The following is a 19,624-nucleotide window of genomic DNA, read 5'->3' on the forward strand; positions in this document are numbered from 1 at the left end:
GCTCTTATCCGTGTCCACCCTACTCTGAGATATACTAAAGTATATATATATATATATTCATCTAGGACCAGACGCAGTAAAAATAAACAGTGACAGACAATTGTAGTAGTAAAACATTTTATTACTTAGAAAGGCAGAATTGTGTCCACAAGTCCAGATAAAACAAAACAAAAATTATTTTGGCAGATTAAAAAAAAAAAAAACATACAAATTATAACTCCCAGCAGTGTAATTCAGTAAAACAAATAATCCTTAAAACCTTCACCTGCTTAAAGTGCTTGAAAAAAATTACACGAAGGCAAACAGCAGAAAAAGATTCAAACAAATGAAACATCACTGACACATCTTTTTTTTAAAAGCATTTTTAAACATATTTTAACGTTTGAGAGAAGAGCTCTTAAAAAAGCTTCCTAACTTTAAAAGCAGTTTACTCCTTTTCAGTCGTCTAAAAGCTACAACTCAGCAGGCCTTTTCTCTTTCCCCCTCTGCCCGTTTCAGATCTGTAAGTTGACAGCAAATGGGAAAAAAAAAAAAAAAAGAAATCACTCAGTCGTCAGATCCATTAATCTTCTCTGCCTCTCACTTTGGCATATCAGAATCCTGCAAATACAGGCACAGAAAGACAACAGTTTATAAGTGAAGGAACACCTTTAAAGTTCAATGCAACTCCTAATGGTTTCCTTACATTTGTTTAATTTATAGAGTTGTTAAAACTGCTTCCACAGCAATGAACAGACATGTAAGAATAACCCAATGTTACTTTGTACAATATGGGGCAGTATTGTTACCTGTTGGGCATTATAAATACGATTCCTTTAATTCACATTTTTCCACGACTGCCTTTTGAGACACCATCCTCTCCTCTGTTCTCAAACAGGCTCCTCTTACCAGTAATGTCCACATGTCTCAAATCCTACAAATTAAAGACAGGATCATTACCACAGTTCTTTATTGAGTGAAGAGAAAGAAAAATAAAACACACTCCATATGCTCTAAATCAGGAGTTCTGAAATATTTTTGGAGCCAGGGACCCCTTACAGGACTTTTTCAAACACACCCTAAAATCCTTAAACTGTTTTTCGGCAGTATGGGCTATACATCACTTGACAGTTTGGATTGACTCGAATGTTTCTCTGTGCTCACTAGATAGCTGCTGAAAAGCCATGGCTCAGAGCAGGAGGAACGGGTCACTCTACTCTGACAGAAGTGAGTGATGTTAGGACAGATTAGCATTAAGTGTCACAATCATATCAGCATTTCTATAAGTCCCACAGCCATTTCTGCAGCCAACAATACCTACTGTTAAAACTAAGTGCAACTTGAGTTTGTCATGTGAACCCAGCTCTAAACTCTTCAGACCACAATTATATCACTTCTGTCCAAATATCTGAAGAATTAATGCTACTTTTGGAATAAAAAATGTTAAAAAAAAAAAAACTTCCTATTAAATTAGCACCTACATAACTATACTTAGTCTGCCAGAGTAGAAAATCTATGTTTAGGAAAAATTAACTGGTCAGAACTTTCTTCATCCCTGAACACAGTTAATGACAGATCGATTTTACATATTTACAAACATAATGATTTTCATAAAAACTGTTAAATGTATTTAATGTAAGCACCAGGAGCAACAAGCTACATCCTGCTCGACCAGGACTTACATCTCAAAGAGTAATACTGCCCCCTGGCTTCCATATACTACATACTTCCATATACTTACAGTAGGGCTGTGTGAGGACCCAGTTTTGCTGGTCTTGTTGAGCCAGCGGTTGATCCGGTCTGACATTCCTGACGTGAAGCCCCGAAATTCCTGAAAGCAACAGTGGTTTGCAAAATAATTAGTTAATGAATGTTACATAAGCAGTTCTTACACTGAAAAGGCATGAACTGCGGGTGATGAATGTACCTGTCTGGAAACTCCAGGACTGGTGGGGCTCTGCACCTGCTGCTGCTGCTCCTTCTCAAAGATTCCTCTCTTCCTGGACACCTCTTCCAGCAGGACCAGAGTCCTCTGCGTGACATCTGGGAATCGTGTCAACTCTGACTTCTGTGGATGAAGAGCCAAGAGAAAACTATTGGTGACATTGGCAGGTGGCGTATACCACAGTAAGAACATAATCTCCCCTTAAGCCACTGCGCATGCTGGGCAGACACTCTGACCTGTGCAGCCTGAGCCAGTCTCTCCATCTTTTCCTGGATGGATCTAGATGAAATCCTCTGCCTAGAGCTGGGGAGACAGAACGCATTTGTGTACTTGTAAAGCTGTAATCACTCACACTGATTAAAATGAATTATTATTTTTATTTTGAAAAACAAAACAAACAAAAAAAAAAAACTCACTTTCTCTGGAAAGATGGTGTTTTGTTTTCTTCTTCATTTTGGTCCTGCTCCAAAACAAAGAGAATTAACACTGTAAATTATCTATGCACAACTTTGTTTCAGCGATATTCAGTATCAAGGCCTTCAGATCTCATCATCTTGTTACTATGAAGCACTTTGTAATGGTATATTTGTCAAGTCCCAAACAAAAAAAATTGCTTATCAATGGATAATTACTAATAATCAATTACATTGGGTGAAAGTAAATTAAAGTTATCTTACTGCGTTGGACTCAAACTTCTTGGAGGTCGTCCTCACACTAAAGCTACAACAGAATAAACAAGTCAGCGATGAAACTAAGGGAGGCTGACACAAAATAAAGAGAAGGATGTTTTCTTACCTCCTCTGGAGCGGCGAAGCCTCCTCTTCTTTCTTTCTCATCATCTGTGGAAGAACAAGCCTATGTGAGTGTGTGTTAGCAGCAAGTGACCTGCTCAATCACCTTCTGTACTGTGATATATTAGGGTGTTAACAAAGCAGCCAGTCAGCAGTAAAAGCTGGTCAATATTCATTGAGCTATTAACATGAACTGGCTGTTTGAGTGGCACAAGCAAATTCTACTGAACTGATAGTCGGGCAGTTGATGGAAGATAAAATCGTGTTTTAACAGTCAAATTGGCAAAAGTTAATGCTGGCGTTTACCGGGAAGAATGCCTGAATGGTTTTGTGTCTGCATGTGCGTGCATGCAGATGTGCATGTATTTGTATGTGTGCGCCCGTGTGTGTGTGTGTGTGTGTGTGTGTGTGTCAGTGTTTACCCTGAAAGATACGGTCCTGGAGCTCTGTCTGATGAAAGCAGGTTTGGTCGCCTGTTCAATGTTTCCATTGGTCTAAGATAAAGAAAAATAATTTAAATTTACTGCGACATGCTAGTCAGACCTTAGATGAGCTGCAGTGAATCTCTTTTGTACTTTTGTGACTGCTGCAGGTACTTCTCTGGAGCAATGATTTTTTTTACTGGCACAGACTGAACTTTTAATCTTTTAACACTAGAGGGTGCCGATGCTTTGATTGGATTGATAAGATGCAGTCAGTGCTGACAGTAGCAGGCCTTATCCAGTATTTGACAAGCTAAACATGAAGCTGAGGCGATTATGTTGTAAACGACTTCATCTGTCAGTTTATTTGTGTGTGTACATGCGTGTGTGGTGAACTACCTCCTGTGTGTGCCCGTTCCGAACAGGGCTTTGAGCTCCCTGAGGAGAGGGACTCTGGCAGGGTGAGGACCAGTGTTCGCGAGGTGAAAACGGGGCTGTGGGAGAGCCGGGGCTCATGGGAGTCGTGCGCCCACTGACAGATGGACTCTTGTCAAGTGAGATGGAGACAGAACTGCAATGCCACAAAGAGAAGTGGATTTAATAACTTAAAGCAAAAGGAACCAGTGGTCCCATAGAAATATAGATTTCTCTGATCTGTGTGTATCCTTCTATGGATAAGAAAGTTACCTAAATTAAATCTTAAAATATGTCTAACATGTCAAAACTGACTTGAATGAATATCTGAAGTGTCTTTTTCTTTGAATATCTTTATGTGGTTCATGATCTATACAAAACAAGCCATTATAATTACTCTTATATAAGGATTTTATTGGTCCTGGTCTCTGTTTTACATTATTGCACTGTTCTCATTGTGCTGCTTTAGTTTCCATGTGTGGAAACAGTAACCTTTATCTTATCTTAATAAAATCTTCGATATGCATTTGATCCTCTTAGATGACTAACCAACAAAGAGAACAACAGAGCAAAAACTTAACCTGACAAACTTGCGAGCTGGGCTGGAGGATGGTTTTGGATCAGGGTCTTTGCCCGATGATTCTCCATTCTCATGCTGACAAAGAAAAAAACAGGGCAGGACATCGGCATGAGCGCACGGCATACAAGCTTTTCTATAGATGACACACCTTGCATTGCATAACACTGTGAGGTTATGGCCTTATTTGTCGATACAGTGAGCTAGAGCGGCCTGCATGCATAATAAAAGATAAAGTTAAATTATGGCCTTAAGCACACCTTATCAAAGTTTTAGGGACGATTTGCATGGTCACTTGACTTTCAGGTAGAGTTCAAGTCCAGAAATGAGACAGAGAGTAAACTGCTGTGTCCTCTCTTTTTTTTCTAAAACTGTAAGTTAAAAGTGTATCATAATTTACGCTGTATATTTTAATGTGTTGTACCCACAAGAAGAAAACGCCTACACCTGCAATATAGCAAAAATGGCACATATGAGTATGCGCGAAAGCATCGTACACAGCACTACTCATATTTTTCCCTCTTGGAAAAAAAAAAACTGTATTAAGTTTGTTGTTGTAAAATCTAGAGAATAATTAACTCCCCCTCAGTGTGGGAGAACAGTTAACTGTACAGGGTGGCACTACTGGTAGCATGACTTAGTGAAGCATTAAGAGCTTGGATGTGAGGGCAGATTAGTATTTTTTTTTTTTTTTTTTTACCTGTCTTGTCAGGATTTGTCCTTAGAGTTCATATGCAGTTCATATTTTGTCATTTCTGACAGAATTGCCAACATTTCATTGGTCGTTTAATCAAAATTTGGGTTATTACCTTATTTTTCCACCACAAGCGAATGAAACATCAACATTTACAGCATTATTTGGCACATGATTGGGTGCAGATATTGGATTTTTTTTGTTACAGAGCTGCAGTTGGGATTGTTATCATGTGATATTTCAACTGATTTTCCTCCAAACTGGTAAGTGGGAAATCCTTCTTACTTTTCTGCTTCTGGCATTGTTGCTAGTGCTGGTGCCAGTGCTGGTGCTGGTGCTGTGAGAAGCTGTTTTTACTGATGGCTGTGGTTTGACAACACTTCCCTCTTCACCCATGTCCCCCAGCAGCTCTACCCTGGCTCCTCCTCCTCCTCCTCCGCTGACTTCAGCTTCATCCTCCCCTTCTTCCTTCTGTCGTCTCAACGTTTCCACGTGCCGCATCCTTCGCCTTTCGTCACGCACTCGCAGCATCTCCACAAAGTCGAGCTGCACCTGCTCCATACTGACAGTAAACAGCACATATGTGCACATTAATGACCAACACATGTGATGAATGGACCTGAAAAGATCTGTCAGTCCTGCATCAGATCAGGTTTCTATTATGAAAGGCTCTGCAGTTCCTCTGCGTCTTTGAAGACAGATTCTGCTGCAGGTACTCCGCTGTCTGTGTTTTTGACAGCATTTCATACTTTCCCTACACGGGTATCAGATGTTTTCATGGGTTTGAAATATATACAGATTTATTCCCATAGGGCAAAACAGTCAGAATCCTCTCTCTGTTAGTTTGAGACAGCTATAAAGGTGTACAATAAATAAAAATGGCCTGGTGGCCTCCTTATATGTGAGACCCACAAGAACAAAACAGGCACACAGCTGAAGTCTTCAGCAGTAAACAGAGAATTGTGTTCATATGTTGTATGAATCAACAAGTGCAAAGCAACATATTTGTCTTACTAAATGATGAAAAAAACCTGTTAGTGTGTTGGGACATTTCACTGGAAGAGTCTGTCTCAAAGGCACTATCACTACTGGGTGTGTTTTCAGGAGTGGGAGTGGGGCTGAAGTCTTCATCTGGGTCAGCAGTTGTCTTCACCCTCCTCCTTTTTTCCCTCTCCACCTCCTCCTCGTCCTCCATTGTCCACTGCCGTGCAAGGCTGAAAGCAGAATCAAAACACTCAGGGAATATAGATGTATTTAAGAAACAAACAAACAGAGGCTGAGGCTCAGTGAGGATACAGATGGTGAACTTCTGTAAAACAGTATAATCTAAAAGAGAGAGGGATCAGCATGAATCCTTCAAACTATTTTTTTTTATTTTAGTTGGTACTTGGAAAAGAAACGATTAATAACTGTTATAAAGAACCTGCTTTACTTGTTCATCCACCTTTTTGTGGCTGTATTTTGCATCATGCTTTTTAAAAAACATTGTTATCAGTGTATTAAATCAGCCAGTTGCAGAGTAGCAGCAGGCTGATGTTTCCTTGGACTGAACAAATTCATTCAAAAGCAGAATAGAACAAAATGATCCAGTTATCTCTGGCCCTTATCCTGCAAAAGTGATTATAATAATAACAGTGACCCGTCTCACTACACTGCATGCTACATAGTCACTATATGAATGTAATCAAATAAATTCTTTAAACTAAGCTGCTCTGCTGCAAGAGTCAAACTCCAAACCTGCTATTTATGCGCGTTCTTAAACATCCAGCATCTATCACCTGTGTTTTCGTGGCGCTCGCTTCTCTTTAGAAATCCAGGAGTCCGCAAATATTCTTACCTGGACAAAGCCGACCAGTTTCTCCGACTCAAAGACATATTGAAAAAAAATAATAAAATAGAGTTTCCAGGTCCACTGCGATCACAGACCGAAAAAGTCGCTTGACTGGCACTCTGAGGGCGGCAGTCAAATTACAGTCACTGCGGCACAAAGCAGTCCACCTTTACCCCGGTGCACTGCACAGGCTCGTCACGTGACCGTAAAGGTAAGCTCCCCACCTGACATACTGGGAGTGAGGGGTGGAGAGAGCGGGCGGGAAAGAGTACCTTGTATGGTGGAAGTATGGAAAAGGTGGTACCTGTAACTGTCAGTCCTTTGTGGCTATATCCCACCCCTGGTCACTTAACTTATTTAAGCAAGCAAAGATAGTAAAATATTACAGAATAATTCTTATATTAATAACCCTTATATTCATGTTTGTGTTTGTTTGTTTTGTGTGTCAACAACCTGACTCTAAGGAATACCTGTACCAAATAAAACAAATACTAATTACCAAACAAACAAATCTTAAGAACAATGGCCTATTACACAATAATAATAATAATAATAATAATAATAATAATAATAATAATAATAATAATAATAATTTTAAATTATATAATAACGTAAATGAATGCTATGCCTTCTTGAACTGGACTTTCTCTACAGTGTGAGTCAGTCAGACTGTTTGCTCTTTTGTGAGTCCACACCTTTCTCTGGAGCCCGTGTGTGTTGGACTCTGACCTAAACTTAGACACACACACACTTTATACCACATCTGTGTCTGCTATATTCTGTGCAGTTCCTCAATAAACAAGGAGAGATCCTATCGCGGTAACTGATAACTGAGGCATAGCAAACGATACCTATCCAGATTGGTTCTACTTTCGCCTGTGCATGTGCAAACCTGAGTCTGCTGAGTCTAGTGAAGAGGGTGTCTTATAGCATGCATCACTGCTCTATCATGCATCTATCTAATAGAACTAGTTTGCATGTCACTCCCTGGCTGAAGAAGCACTAGCTGTGCAGGTGCTGTGTCATGTCAGATGCTGAGAAGTGAACTTGGTGTTTGTATGCATGTGTGTCTATTGTGTATTTCAGTGTGTTAATTTCCCCATGTCTAAAATTAGCCTTACATTTACAAGAAAGACCTAATCACACAAATGGAAGTGAAACAGAAAGACATTCCCCAACAAGACAAGACCATTGCGGGTGCTTTGCATCCACCCGGATAAGGCAAGTTTTAAAAGCAGAGTGTGCTTTATGGACATGCAAAACAGACAGCAGCTAAACTGTTTTACATCTGGACAGCATGCACATTAGCATATCAGTTAAAATGTATAATTTGCAGCTCTGTTGCAGAAGTGTCTTTTTTTTTCTAACATTGGAGTGTATGTTCCTGTATGTCTAATATAAGGTAACCCTTTAGAGCCAGCTGCTATGTGAGGCTGTACACACACTCGTCCCTTGAGCTAAACAGTAACTGTGACTGATGCTGAAACATTCTCAGCCGCAGTGATGCTCGCCAGTGTCAAGGATACATTGGGATGCAGCGTGGAGGAGTAAGGGTCAAAGAATGAACTTTCTCTTTGGGAGGTTGAGAATAAAACGGTAATGCAGCAGTCAGTCCCCAGATGGCCTGGGAGTCAAACTCAGTCCCAGGTGATTTAGCAGTTAGAGGACCTGACCATGGGGGACTTGATGGCAAGGCTGGCATCACAGACTGAACAAAGTGTGACCTCAAACTGGATGAGAAATAAGCATTTTTAGTAGTGCATAGTCCTTTTGTCATAAGACTTCACATAAACCACTTAAACTGCATGTGGTCATCTGTATATTTGCTGTCTGCAATCTGCAGTTTGCTGAACTGCAAAGGAATCACTGCAACTAAAAGACTAATCCTTTATAAAGAAATCACATTTTAAAACATCATTTATGTCACTGAATACAGCAGCTGATTAATGAACACACATGAAGCAGTATCACAATGATGACTTTTAATGTACATTGTATTTTGAAACTTTTATTCATCCATTATTCCTTTAAGTCCTGCTGATGAAATGTACTTTTTTTTTTAACCACTTTACACGGTCAGAGTTCATCCCCGAGCAAAACAATCACATATTCAGTTTTGTTTGACTTTGATCTGTCATACAAATATCAGCCTGATTATCTGGGGTTATGGTGCAAAATGGCAAGAAAAGTACAAACAATCTTACATAACAGACAAAATCATTTAAACACCTTATCAAAGAAAAGCTAACAGAATAGTTGAAAAACATCTTTTCACCTCCATGGTAGGAGCATACACAAAGACATCAGCATGAAACAACTACAAAGAAGCTGCAAAAGACTCAGGAAGACCAACACAGATTCAGATGCAGGGGAGTGATGTCGCTGATGTGACACCAGCCCACCTTCCGGCTTCACTGTGCAGAGCCTTTAGCAGCATCAAACATCTTCTTCCTTCCCTCCATCCCTGACATGGCTTCCACATTCTTTCTCCAGTCACTGTCCTCCACTGGCCTCTTCTGCAGATAAAGCAGACAGTTGGATTGTGTAATAGAAAATATAAAAGAATAAGAACAGAAGCTGCAAAGTAGAACAGGTTCAAAAAGTCTTATTGTTGTGTCTAAGCCTTTGAGACCTATGTGTTTCAATGGGAAGCCCTTTGGAGAATTGTGTATTACCATACTAGTATAACTGGTTTACCTCACATCATACACTCGGAGGCAAACGTATTCATTCACAAGAATACACACACCGGAATGGGCTAATCTGCACATGTGCATACACTTAGAGTGAGGAAAAGTGGTCACAAAGGCTACTATTTTGTGTACAATAGAATCATTGTCTTGTGTTCTGTGCCTTCTCTAGCAAATGCATGGTCACCGCCCTGCAATGGCTTCCTACTCAGTGTCTTAAACACACCTTAGACACACACAGACACTGAAAACACCATTTCAGGTGTTCCATGACACCTTAAGCGCTGACATCATGTCTATATCCGAAACCTTACAGTACCTACATGTATATCTGTGCTCTGAAGACGGCACAGCTATTGCTTGGGGTGGTTTGATTGTATTCTGTGTGTATATACATGAATGCAGCTTCTCTTTTCCCATTTGCATGCACCTTTTCAGTGTCTTCTTTCTTGACTGACTTCAGATTGGCTCGCAGATCCATGGAGACTTTGTGCTTGGAGCCCAGAAGCGAGCGAAGGATGGCGTCAGCAGACACACGGACGCGTCGAAGATTAGGCCTCTTGAATTTCCCCCTGAGGTCCAGAACCTTGATGTTCAGGTCTTTAATCTGAACCGGTGACACAGAACAGAAGGTACAGGATGCAAGAGTTTCTCATGGTGCTCATATTGTTGCATACTGTACTTAAAGTATTACTGATATGAAACATTTCAAATTGTACTTATTGAATCGGGAAATGTGCTGGGATAATAATGTATACCAACCTCACGCGTGTTAAGCATGACTTTAGCTTCAATATCATATCGCTCCTCATCAACTACATCTATCTTGGCATGGAGCTCTCTGCAGAGATCCTACACAAGGACAAAGGTTAAACTTAGCACCAAAGGGATCATGTGTAATACTCATTTAGTTGGTTTCAAGAGCTAATTTACAATTTGGCAGCTGGTAATGTTTTTTGAACATAATGCTATATTGATATAATTTGGGAATGATCTATGAGGTCAAGATTCAGCTAACAGGCTGAGTCTTAAAAAAATACAAATAAATAGCATTTAGAGGTTTTGCAATGAAAATGTAAAAAAGGAGAATCATGTGACACAGTCTGTGAAAACACTGCAGCAGAATGGGAGTTGCAACACCTTTAGTGGCCTTTACTGGGTTTTAGTTATCAAAAACTGAACTGAAAGAAGAATAAGATAATTTAGGGACTTTGAAGGCAAGTTACCTGAAGCTGTCCAAGGCTCAGGCCACTCATATTTAAAGGAGGAGCTCTCTCTGCCAGGTACTTCTGTTTCTCCCCCTCTTTGTCTAAAATCTCCTGCTCTAGTTCCTCCTTGGCCTTTGCCACCATGAGACTCTGCCAAGTAGACATAAAATAATGCATTACATATGAGCTTGGATTTTGGCAAAGCACCTCAAAATTAAATGCTTTTCCCACATGCAAGGTGAAACATTCAGATGCTGATTTTCTCTCAGTTGTCTATATCTGCTGCCCTCCTGTGGCTGAACACATGCATTACACTAACTTTTTTGTGGAATAACCGCCCATGATTTCTCTTACCTTGAGCATCAGCTTCCTCGAGGCTGAGATCTTTGGTTTCCGCTGTATGGTTAAGATGATTCAGGGGATTATCAATACAAGTATTGTATGCATAGTTTACCAGCTTAATTCGCCTTATCTGAATTGCGTCTTTTGAATATTGTAGCAATAAGTTTGTGGTCAAATGGTCTTACCTCTTGCCTGTAAAAGAAAAGAAAAAAAAAAAAAGACATAATTCAAAATGTTTTTCATGTCTGTGTGGGAATGAATATGCTCTACAATAAGAATCCAAAACCTGATCACTCACACATGTTCAGGCATCCTGCTGTTGAGATCTCACTGGAAGACAGACAGGAGAGATTAGAAACACACGCACATGCACAGTGTGAACCATTGGCAGCATTTGTTTGTTAGCCTTTGGAAAGCCGTAAACTGTCAGCAGGCCGATCATCAGCGATTATCATACTTTAGATATAAGTGTGGCCACTTTTGATGGCACACAGGAGAAATCCCTCTTCATTCTTTGTTAGCTCTGCAAGGATGTCATCATCCTTGGGAGTTTCTTGCATTGGCAGGTTGGCGCAGCTTCATTAAAGATAGATGCAACAATCTAAATGAATCTAACTATATCCTGGGACATCAAAATACACAAAACCGCATGCTGATGGTTGATGAAAACTAGCTCAAGCAGGTAAGCTGAATCAGTGAACTAAAGATATAGAGAGGGAGCTGAAGAATAGGTGGGGAAAACTGTTAGTAAAACTAACTGCAGATATACTGTAGATAGGACTGGGTAAAATGGTAGTTTAAAGCAATTAAAAGACATTTTCAATAACAATGTAAAAGGAATGGATAAGTGCTTGAAATATATAACTTAAACTGATATATAGACAGCAGATAAGTGAATAGACATGAATAAAGTTTAAATAGTTAGCTAAAAGCAAAGCAGCTACCATGTATGCAACTGATAAATGCCCTATATTGCCAAAAGTATTCACTCACCCATCCAAATCATTGAATTCAGGTGTTCCAATCACTTCTGTTGCCACAGGTGTATAAAACCATGCACTCAAGCATGCAGACTGCTTTTAAAAAAATCTGTGGGGTTGTGGTGTGGGGCTGTTTTTCAGGAGCTGGGCTCGGCCCCTTAAGTCCAGTTAAAGGAACTCTAAATGCTTCAGCATAGCAAGACATTTTGGACAATTTCATGCTCCAAACTTTGTGGGAATAGTTTGGGGATGGCCCCTTCCTGTTCCAACCTGACTGTGCACCAGTGTACAAAGCAGGTCCATAAAGACATGGATGAGTAAGTTTAGTGTGAAAGAACTTGACTGGCCTGCTCAGAGTCCTGATTTCAACCTGATAGAAGACTTTGGGATGGATTAGAGTGGAGACTGCATTCTCATCCAACATCAGTGTCTGACCTCACTAATGCTCTTCTGGGAGAATGGTTAAACATTCCCATAAACACACTCCTAAACCTTGTGGAAAGCCTTTCCAGAAGAGATGAAGCTGTTATAGCTGCAAAGGGTGGGTTGACATCATATTAAAGCCTGTGGATTAAGAATGGGATATCGCTCAATTTCATATGCGTGTAAAGGCAGATGAGTGAATACTTTTGGCCATAGTGCATGTAAAAGTAAGGAAATGGATATTAAATGTTAACGGGGTATTCATCTGTATGGACATGTCTGACAAAAAGAGTTTACAAAAAGAGTCTAGGCACCTTAAATCCAGCTTTATATCTGAGGCTGCTGAGGCTTTGACAGCTCCTTTCCTGTTTTACAAGCATCCAAATATCCTGTTGGTGAAGTTCTGTTTGCTGTGCATAAAAATATAATACAAATCCACAAACTGCAGGTCTCAGTGTCCCAGTTTTTCAAAAATGATTCGCAGAACTTGCAGGGTGCAGTTTTGCTTGGGAAAAATCTCAAAAATCTCAGAAGACAGTGACACGTTAACAATAGTGAGCTGTGTTTTAAGATGCTTAATTTGTCTTGTCATCTCATCATTATGGTGTTGTTTTCACTTTTGTCAAGACCCCATTTTACCTTCCCTCCTCCCTCAGTCTCATGCCCTTTGTCCTTTATGAAATCAGCAAGTGATTTGCAGCACTCACCCTTTCACTGTTTCAGTTTATGTTAGTCCCCCCCACCCCATCCTGTTTTACTGTTTGGTTCCAGTTGAGAATAACACCACATAAGACCACCTAGCATGGCAGGGTTACAATCTGTTCCAACGGATTAGGAAAATTCCAGACTGATAGCCGTCCCTCATCCATCTCTTCTGTCCCTTATCCCCGTCTTTCTCCTCAGGATTATCTTGCTGAGAGGAATTTAGAGTGGTCTGTCTCCCCAAATAGACCAGGAGACAACTGATAGACAGCTGTGGTGGGTGACTGTGCTCTGGGATGCCCAGCCTGGATCAGGGATTTATTGCTAGTAACTCATGGATGCTTATGGCCCTCTGTGGTGCAGCCAACTTGGCAATGAAAAAAAAAAAACCCACCCAAGGTGCTTTGGAAAGTTTACGTCAACCTCAGATTTGAACATAGCTGCTTTGGCTACAGTACTACACTACTTCACATTATTTCGATTGATCATCCCATAGCATTTAGCAGGGACTCATAGTTTATATACAGTCACTGCCCCAGTATGAAACTAGGCTGCTAACAAAATAACTTTAAAACACTTTCTAATTATCTGTGTCTCTGCTGCAGCCCCAGTGTTAACACCAGGTTGACATGATGTGGATCCCATCAAAAACAAAAACCAACACTACTAGATCTCTCTGTAGCGTCACTGCACAGATGTGTCACAATTTGAAAGCTGAGTGACAACAAATTTTCAACACATGAACAGCTGGACTGGGGCTAACTTATATTTTCAAACTGCCTTCAGTGAATTTTGTCTGCTAAACATACACAAAAAGAAAACACCACAGCTTAGAAAAAGTTCCACAGCCCACATTATCGAGGGAACTTACCAGTGTCAGAGGCAGGAGAGATGTGACCACAGATGAGGCTCGATGGGCAGATCAGAGATGAGCCCCGTATTTAACTGCACCGCCCATTGTCTAGCGCTCTCTTTCTTTTGTGTTAGTGGATGCTATTATTAGTCGACCCCATCTGTCTTTGTGCATAATGTTGCTCTGCTGATTTTTCTCTCAGATGTTAAAGTAAACAGTGGGAATGTTGTTTGGAGCCTGATGACTTTGGTTTTGGATCCCACAGGATGTTGAGAGTAATTCAAATGATGATTTTTCAGGTTTATATAAACCCTATACTAGCCAAAGACTGTTAGAGAAGAGAAATTATATAATAAATAAATTTAAAATATAAACACTTGTGAGTACATTAAGTATAAGTGGTGATAGCACCTGACAGGGGTCCTTTATGTGGTTAGGCTATAGGCTCCAGCATTTTTAACTATGCTAGTGGCAGTTCTGTGGAAGGCAGCTATGGTTTGTCTTTCCACCACTTTAATCCACACTGAAACACCTCAACAATTATTGGATGGAATACCATAATATTTTATAAAGAGATTCATGAAAATCTCTTTATAAAATATTATGGTCCTCAGTGGATTAATCCTCCTTTCTCCTTCTTTCCTCTTCTCTCCCTCTCTGTCTCGCTCTCTTGCTCACAGGTGGAGTTTGGGCAGTGCTCTGGTTTGCTACTCTGCCCATGGGCGGTCCTACCTCAGCTCCTGAGCCAACCTGCACACCTGCTTTCCATGTGCTCATCACCTCTCAGGGAAAACACTCACCTCACCTGGAACACTCACCTGCCTGTCCGCTCTCCACCACTTCTTTTCTCTGAAACCGTCACGTGCCTCCTCCCAGGTGCAATTCGGTAAAGAGATTTAAGTAAGAACTCTAGTCAATCCTCAAAGCATAATTAGTCCCAAGGCTTAACTGAAAACGTCATTAACCCGTTCTGTCTTCTCTGGTGAGTCAATAACCTGCGTATTTGCAGTTATTGACTTCCGGTTTGGTTTGAGAACAGTGTTATTGGCCACTGTGTGGCGCCAAAGAGCCTTATCATCGGTCAACTACCCTCCATTTAATCAGTTTAATATAATATATTTAAAAATGTTTAATAATGTTTAATATTCTTATAATTTATCTCCCAAGAAGTAATCATATTTTATAGATATTTAAGTTTTTTAGCTTTGGTTATTTACTCTAAATGTGCACATTCAGTGCCACTTCCTGTTTGCCTCTGCAGAATGGCGCCAACTATCGTGCAAAACGGACTTTGGAAGTTATCCAAACTTTCAAGAAGTAAACCCATTCTCTTGGCTCTCAAGCGAGCAAAAGTGATATGATTTTTAGTAGTTTTAACATTTATTGGTTCAATCGTATTTTTTTGTAACCAACTTATAGGGATGTGTTTCCTTTAAAGATCTCTTTACAGCTTGAGTCAAGGACCAAGATTAAGATGGCAAATTGGCCAGAAGAAGACATCACACAGTCACTAGGGAAGTTCCACATTTTGGACTGTCACAATCGAAGCAAGTGAATAAGTAACTGCTAAACAAGCAAGCACTTTGAATTAGTGTCTTGGAAGTTGCACAAGAACTTATGAATGACTGCTAAAGTTTCTGTTGTGCCAAGTCTCATTGTCCTTATCTCAAGTGTAACAGTAAACATTTTACTTTCCGTAGGTGTAGTAAAGGCTATAAGAACTGCACAGATAAATGAAATGTAAATATACATTTTTTTTGAAGAAGGTAAAATTTAAGATTTTCCATGTGAAGCATTTAAGGTATTTAAACATATTCATATAAGTTGTTCTTTCTAGTATTTGACATTCAGTGTGTCAGATACTAGTGAGGAAATAGTTCAGTCTACAGAAGAATTTGGTAGACTGAACTATGACTGAACTTGCTGCAAAACCCTTTAATGGCAAGTTGAAACCTGTGAGAAAGTGAAAACAGATGCACAAGCCCAACATCCACAGGTAAATGTAGACAACATACAGCAGCTCCCAGAAGAAGTGAATGTGCACATATGCTCGCAGAAAAGGGAAAAGAGCTTCTAGATAGCAAATTGACCAATCTAAAGAGAAACTATGAATAGAAGATGGAAATATCACATCAATGGCTTGAAGAAGTCAGTTAAGCATATGACCAAGATTTAATCAGTGAGGTTGAAAGCACAGTCAGTGCTATCCAATCTGATATTGCCAATATCTATGACAACAAAAGGGACATCACAGGCCCTGAACCTGAAACTTTTGGTAGCAAAGCAGAATCCCTGCAAACTCCAAACTGCAAAAATCAATAAGTCACTCAACCAAGCAGCCCTGTTCCTTGCCCTCAACAGTTCACACTCAACAAAATCCCTCTGCTGGAACAAACCATGCTTTCCCAAGCCCCTGGCATTCCATAAACTCTCATTGCCCAAGTTCCTGCCACTCAACCAGCCACACTCACTGTATCGTGTGAAGCCTAATGATATAGCAAAAACCCATACTGAAGCAATTATGGCCAATCATATCCCAGAACCTGCTGTTTTCTTAAGAGACCCACTCAAGTACAGTTTTTGGAAACTGTCTTTCGCAAGAACCTGCCAACTCAGAACCTGTTGGTGGCCAAACCAAAAGGGCCATTGAAGGGCACTTCCTAGTTGGAACTGAATCCATTTACCGCTTTTCCTGGGATGTGCTTGATGATAGATTTGGCAATTTGTAACTGGCAAATCATATAATGACAAAATACAATCATGGCATAAAATTGGAAATAAGGACAGCAAGGAGCTGCATGAAGTTGCTTTCTAAGCAGTGTTGAATCAGCCATGCGCCATGTTCAAGGTTTATAATCCGAAACCAATTGAAAACTGAAACACTGCAGCCAAATAATCACATTGGTTGAGTTTATGCTGGAACAGAGTCGTAACAAAGTTCTAAGATGAATACACAGTATTCCCCGACTAAAGTCTTTTTTTTAGTTTCTCAAGAAAGAAGCCAGAATCGCATGCAACCTCATTACATCACTGCAAGCAATGAAGCCATCAGAGTTAGAAGAATCAAGGCAAGCAGATCAAGGAAAATTCAACTCTGAATGCAGCCGCAACCCTGGTACCAAGGCATTCACTATAAACTTTTCCAAAAGGGCAAGCATCATATGCATCTTTTTTTTAAAAAAAAAAACAAAAAAACAAGGCTCTCTTCAAATGCTGCAAGATTATTGAGGAGCCAGTTGACGAAAGTTAAGGCTGCCTCAAGCCTGGCCACACCTCTAAAGGCTGCATGCTCAGGAGTAACAAATGGAGTAACAAAGGAGTGACAAATTTGAGAAATGTCATCCAACATGCCTACACGAGGATTGTGAGGAAAATGGCAATGGTGATTTTATTTATATAGCACATTACATTACATGTAAACTCAGTGTGTTGAATACAGAAGATTAAAGACATAAAAACTAGTGTTACAGTGCTTTAAGGCAGTGAAAACAGGAAAATATAATATCCTTCAAAAATATAATATCCTGTGTCGGGTTGAGATTCTGAGGCCTTCCTCCACTTGGCTACGCCTAGAAATTGGTGACAAAGGGCCACCCGGGCAGAGTCTAACACCCACCAGAAATGAGTCAGACTTATTGCCGTCAATGCTGACCAAGCTCTCACAATATATTGCAACGGGCTGGACACCCCATACTCCCGCAGCACATGTTATATTAAACATATTACATTGTGTCACATTCTTATAAATACATATCAAATGGAAATTTAATAAAAGACGTTGTCTTGATGTTCCTTCTGAATCCAGGCATGCGTGTTGAGGAGGGATTAGTCACAGACTTCTCTATGCTATCATTCTGGTGATAATAATAGGGCTCAGGTGGCAATGCTAAACATTATGTTGACATTCTCATATTAACATCTTAGCATGCTCAAAGCATGCTCAAAATATTTAGCTCACAACACCGTCGTATTTACGGCGTCCATGAGCATGGCTTTGTTTACTAACACCTAAACCTCGGAGGACAGATTAAAATGCCAGACATGCATGTGAGGGCGCCTTTCAGACAGACCTTGACAAAGTGAAGCCTCACCACACCATCTGTAATCCAAATGAAGACAAAAGGGTGGCTGCACCCATATGGCCCCACCTCCAAAATTCTAAACACAAACATCTGCTATTACTTGAAAGTAGTTTCCCTCAGATGCAGAAACAAATTTAAGGTATTAATATTTTCTAATAATGTATGCTACTATCTGATGACGTGTTTTTATGTGTGAAATGTGTAAACGAGGTGATAAATAAACCTTAACTTAAAGATCAGACTGTGCAATACCCATAGAAAGAGTTATGATTCAGATCCTACTGGCCTTGGTGAGCATGTTAAAGTTTATGACTGCATAATTAGAAAAAGGCTGAACAAGTATGGCTTGTCTGGAAGGGTTGCTCTCTAAAAAGAACATGGCAACACAGTTTAGGTTTTCAAAATTGCATCTGAACAAACATCAAGACTTTTGGAACAATATTGTTTGAATAGGCAAGACCAAAGTGGAGATGTTTGGCCATAATGCACAGCACCAGGGCTCTATATTACGAAGCACATATAAAACATATTGCCCCAGCAGAGAATCTATACTGCACTTAAAACTTGCTGTTAATAAAAGACTCAGTGAAAACGTATCACTTCCAGCTGATTTTAAACTGACACTCTGAACATAACCTGTTCCTGACAGATTTAGTTTTTATTCGCTCAGCTGCAGATTTGCTACTTGTGTCTAAGAATCTATATTTCTTATTGATGCTCATCAGGGAAATACAAAGACTTTAGACACTACTGAAAAACTTCAGACACACTTACTCTCCCTGCAGAGTTCCAAGGGATCTTCCAGGAATGGCGATGCTATTTTCGGCAATGATTTCGTAGCTGTTCATTTTCTAAACTGCTCCGAAGCAGATTAGGGTCACAGCATAAGTTACCGTGGCGATCTACCCCAGTAAAAAAAGAGAGCCACCTTCATACCCAGGGTTAACCCCAAACTTACCTGGATAATAGGCCCCAGGCTTGGAGAAAACTAAACACAGCATATCAGCACAAACACCTCATACCAACTGTCAAATATAGCAGTTGAGGGGGTGATGGTTTGGGCTTGTTTTGCGCCCAATGGACCCCCTTGCAGTCACTGAGTCGACCATGAACTCTTCTGTATAAAAAGGTTCTTGAGTCAAATGGGAAGTAATCTGTCTGACAGTTAAAGCTTGACTGAAACTGGGTGGTGCAACAAGATGATGAGAGAGCTGTGTGTAAATGAATACCTAAAAAATGAACTACAGTTCAGTGTACTGAAGCAATGTTGCAAAGAAGAGTTTCCACAACAATATCAGAGACTGATAAAGTCATTCAGAAAACTGTTACTTCAAGTTATTCCTGCTCGAGGTGATTCTACAAGCTACTGAATCATGGGTAAGTAGTTTTTCACAGGAAAGCATAGAGCCCTGTGCAAACTTTCTTTCTTTCTTTCCTTTTTTTAACATTACTGCAACAATATGACTATATCCACATTTTGAAAATGAACTTGCCAAACTGTTAAAATGCCAACGTAACATACAGTATTGTCTAGGTCACAAGATCTGGCTGTTTTTCTTTAAAGCACACACACACACCCACCCACACACAAACACGCAGAGATAGTAGCACTCAGCTTGCAGTCATGCACATTGTGTGTGACAGCAGATGAAGAATGTAAACCAGAAGTAGCAGGAAAAAAAAAAAAACAT

At 40.1% G+C, this 19,624-nt stretch overlaps 2 protein-coding genes across 6 annotated transcripts; both read right to left on the reverse strand.

Annotated features, from left to right (window-relative positions):
- Positions 1–223: 223 nt before the first annotated feature.
- lad1 (ladinin) lies at positions 224–6,786 on the reverse strand. The gene is made up of 14 exons (XM_030733259.1): positions 6,660–6,786; positions 5,854–6,036; positions 5,108–5,384; positions 4,133–4,206; positions 3,537–3,708; positions 3,138–3,209; positions 2,720–2,763; positions 2,602–2,644; positions 2,341–2,384; positions 2,161–2,227; positions 1,907–2,047; positions 1,721–1,810; positions 789–913; positions 224–600 (listed from the first exon to the last, which is right to left on the reverse strand). The coding sequence occupies exons 1-13, from the start codon at positions 6,695–6,697 to the stop codon at positions 821–823; spliced, it is 1,338 nt and encodes a 445-aa protein (XP_030589119.1). The 5' UTR covers positions 6,698–6,786; the 3' UTR covers positions 224–600; positions 789–820.
- Positions 6,787–8,655: 1,869 nt separating this feature from the next.
- tnni1a (troponin I type 1a (skeletal, slow)) lies at positions 8,656–18,983 on the reverse strand. 5 transcript variants are annotated; one of them, XM_030733292.1, is made up of 8 exons: positions 18,892–18,983; positions 11,192–11,223; positions 11,079–11,085; positions 10,906–10,947; positions 10,570–10,701; positions 10,106–10,195; positions 9,774–9,950; positions 8,656–9,169 (listed from the first exon to the last, which is right to left on the reverse strand). In XM_030733292.1, the coding sequence occupies exons 2-8, from the start codon at positions 11,203–11,205 to the stop codon at positions 9,065–9,067; spliced, it is 567 nt and encodes a 188-aa protein (XP_030589152.1). In that variant the 5' UTR covers positions 11,206–11,223; positions 18,892–18,983; the 3' UTR covers positions 8,656–9,064. The 5 variants fall into 5 exon arrangements, with proteins under 5 accessions (XP_030589152.1, XP_030589150.1, XP_030589149.1 ...); XM_030733290.1 differs by lacking the exon at positions 18,892–18,983 and adding an exon at positions 14,670–14,859; XM_030733289.1 differs by lacking the exon at positions 18,892–18,983 and adding an exon at positions 13,870–13,926.
- Positions 18,984–19,624: the final 641 nt, after the last annotated feature.

Source organism: Archocentrus centrarchus, chromosome 7 (genome assembly GCF_007364275.1).
Source record: "Archocentrus centrarchus isolate MPI-CPG fArcCen1 chromosome 7, fArcCen1, whole genome shotgun sequence".
NCBI classification, from domain to species: Eukaryota; Metazoa; Chordata; class Actinopteri; order Cichliformes; family Cichlidae; genus Archocentrus; species Archocentrus centrarchus.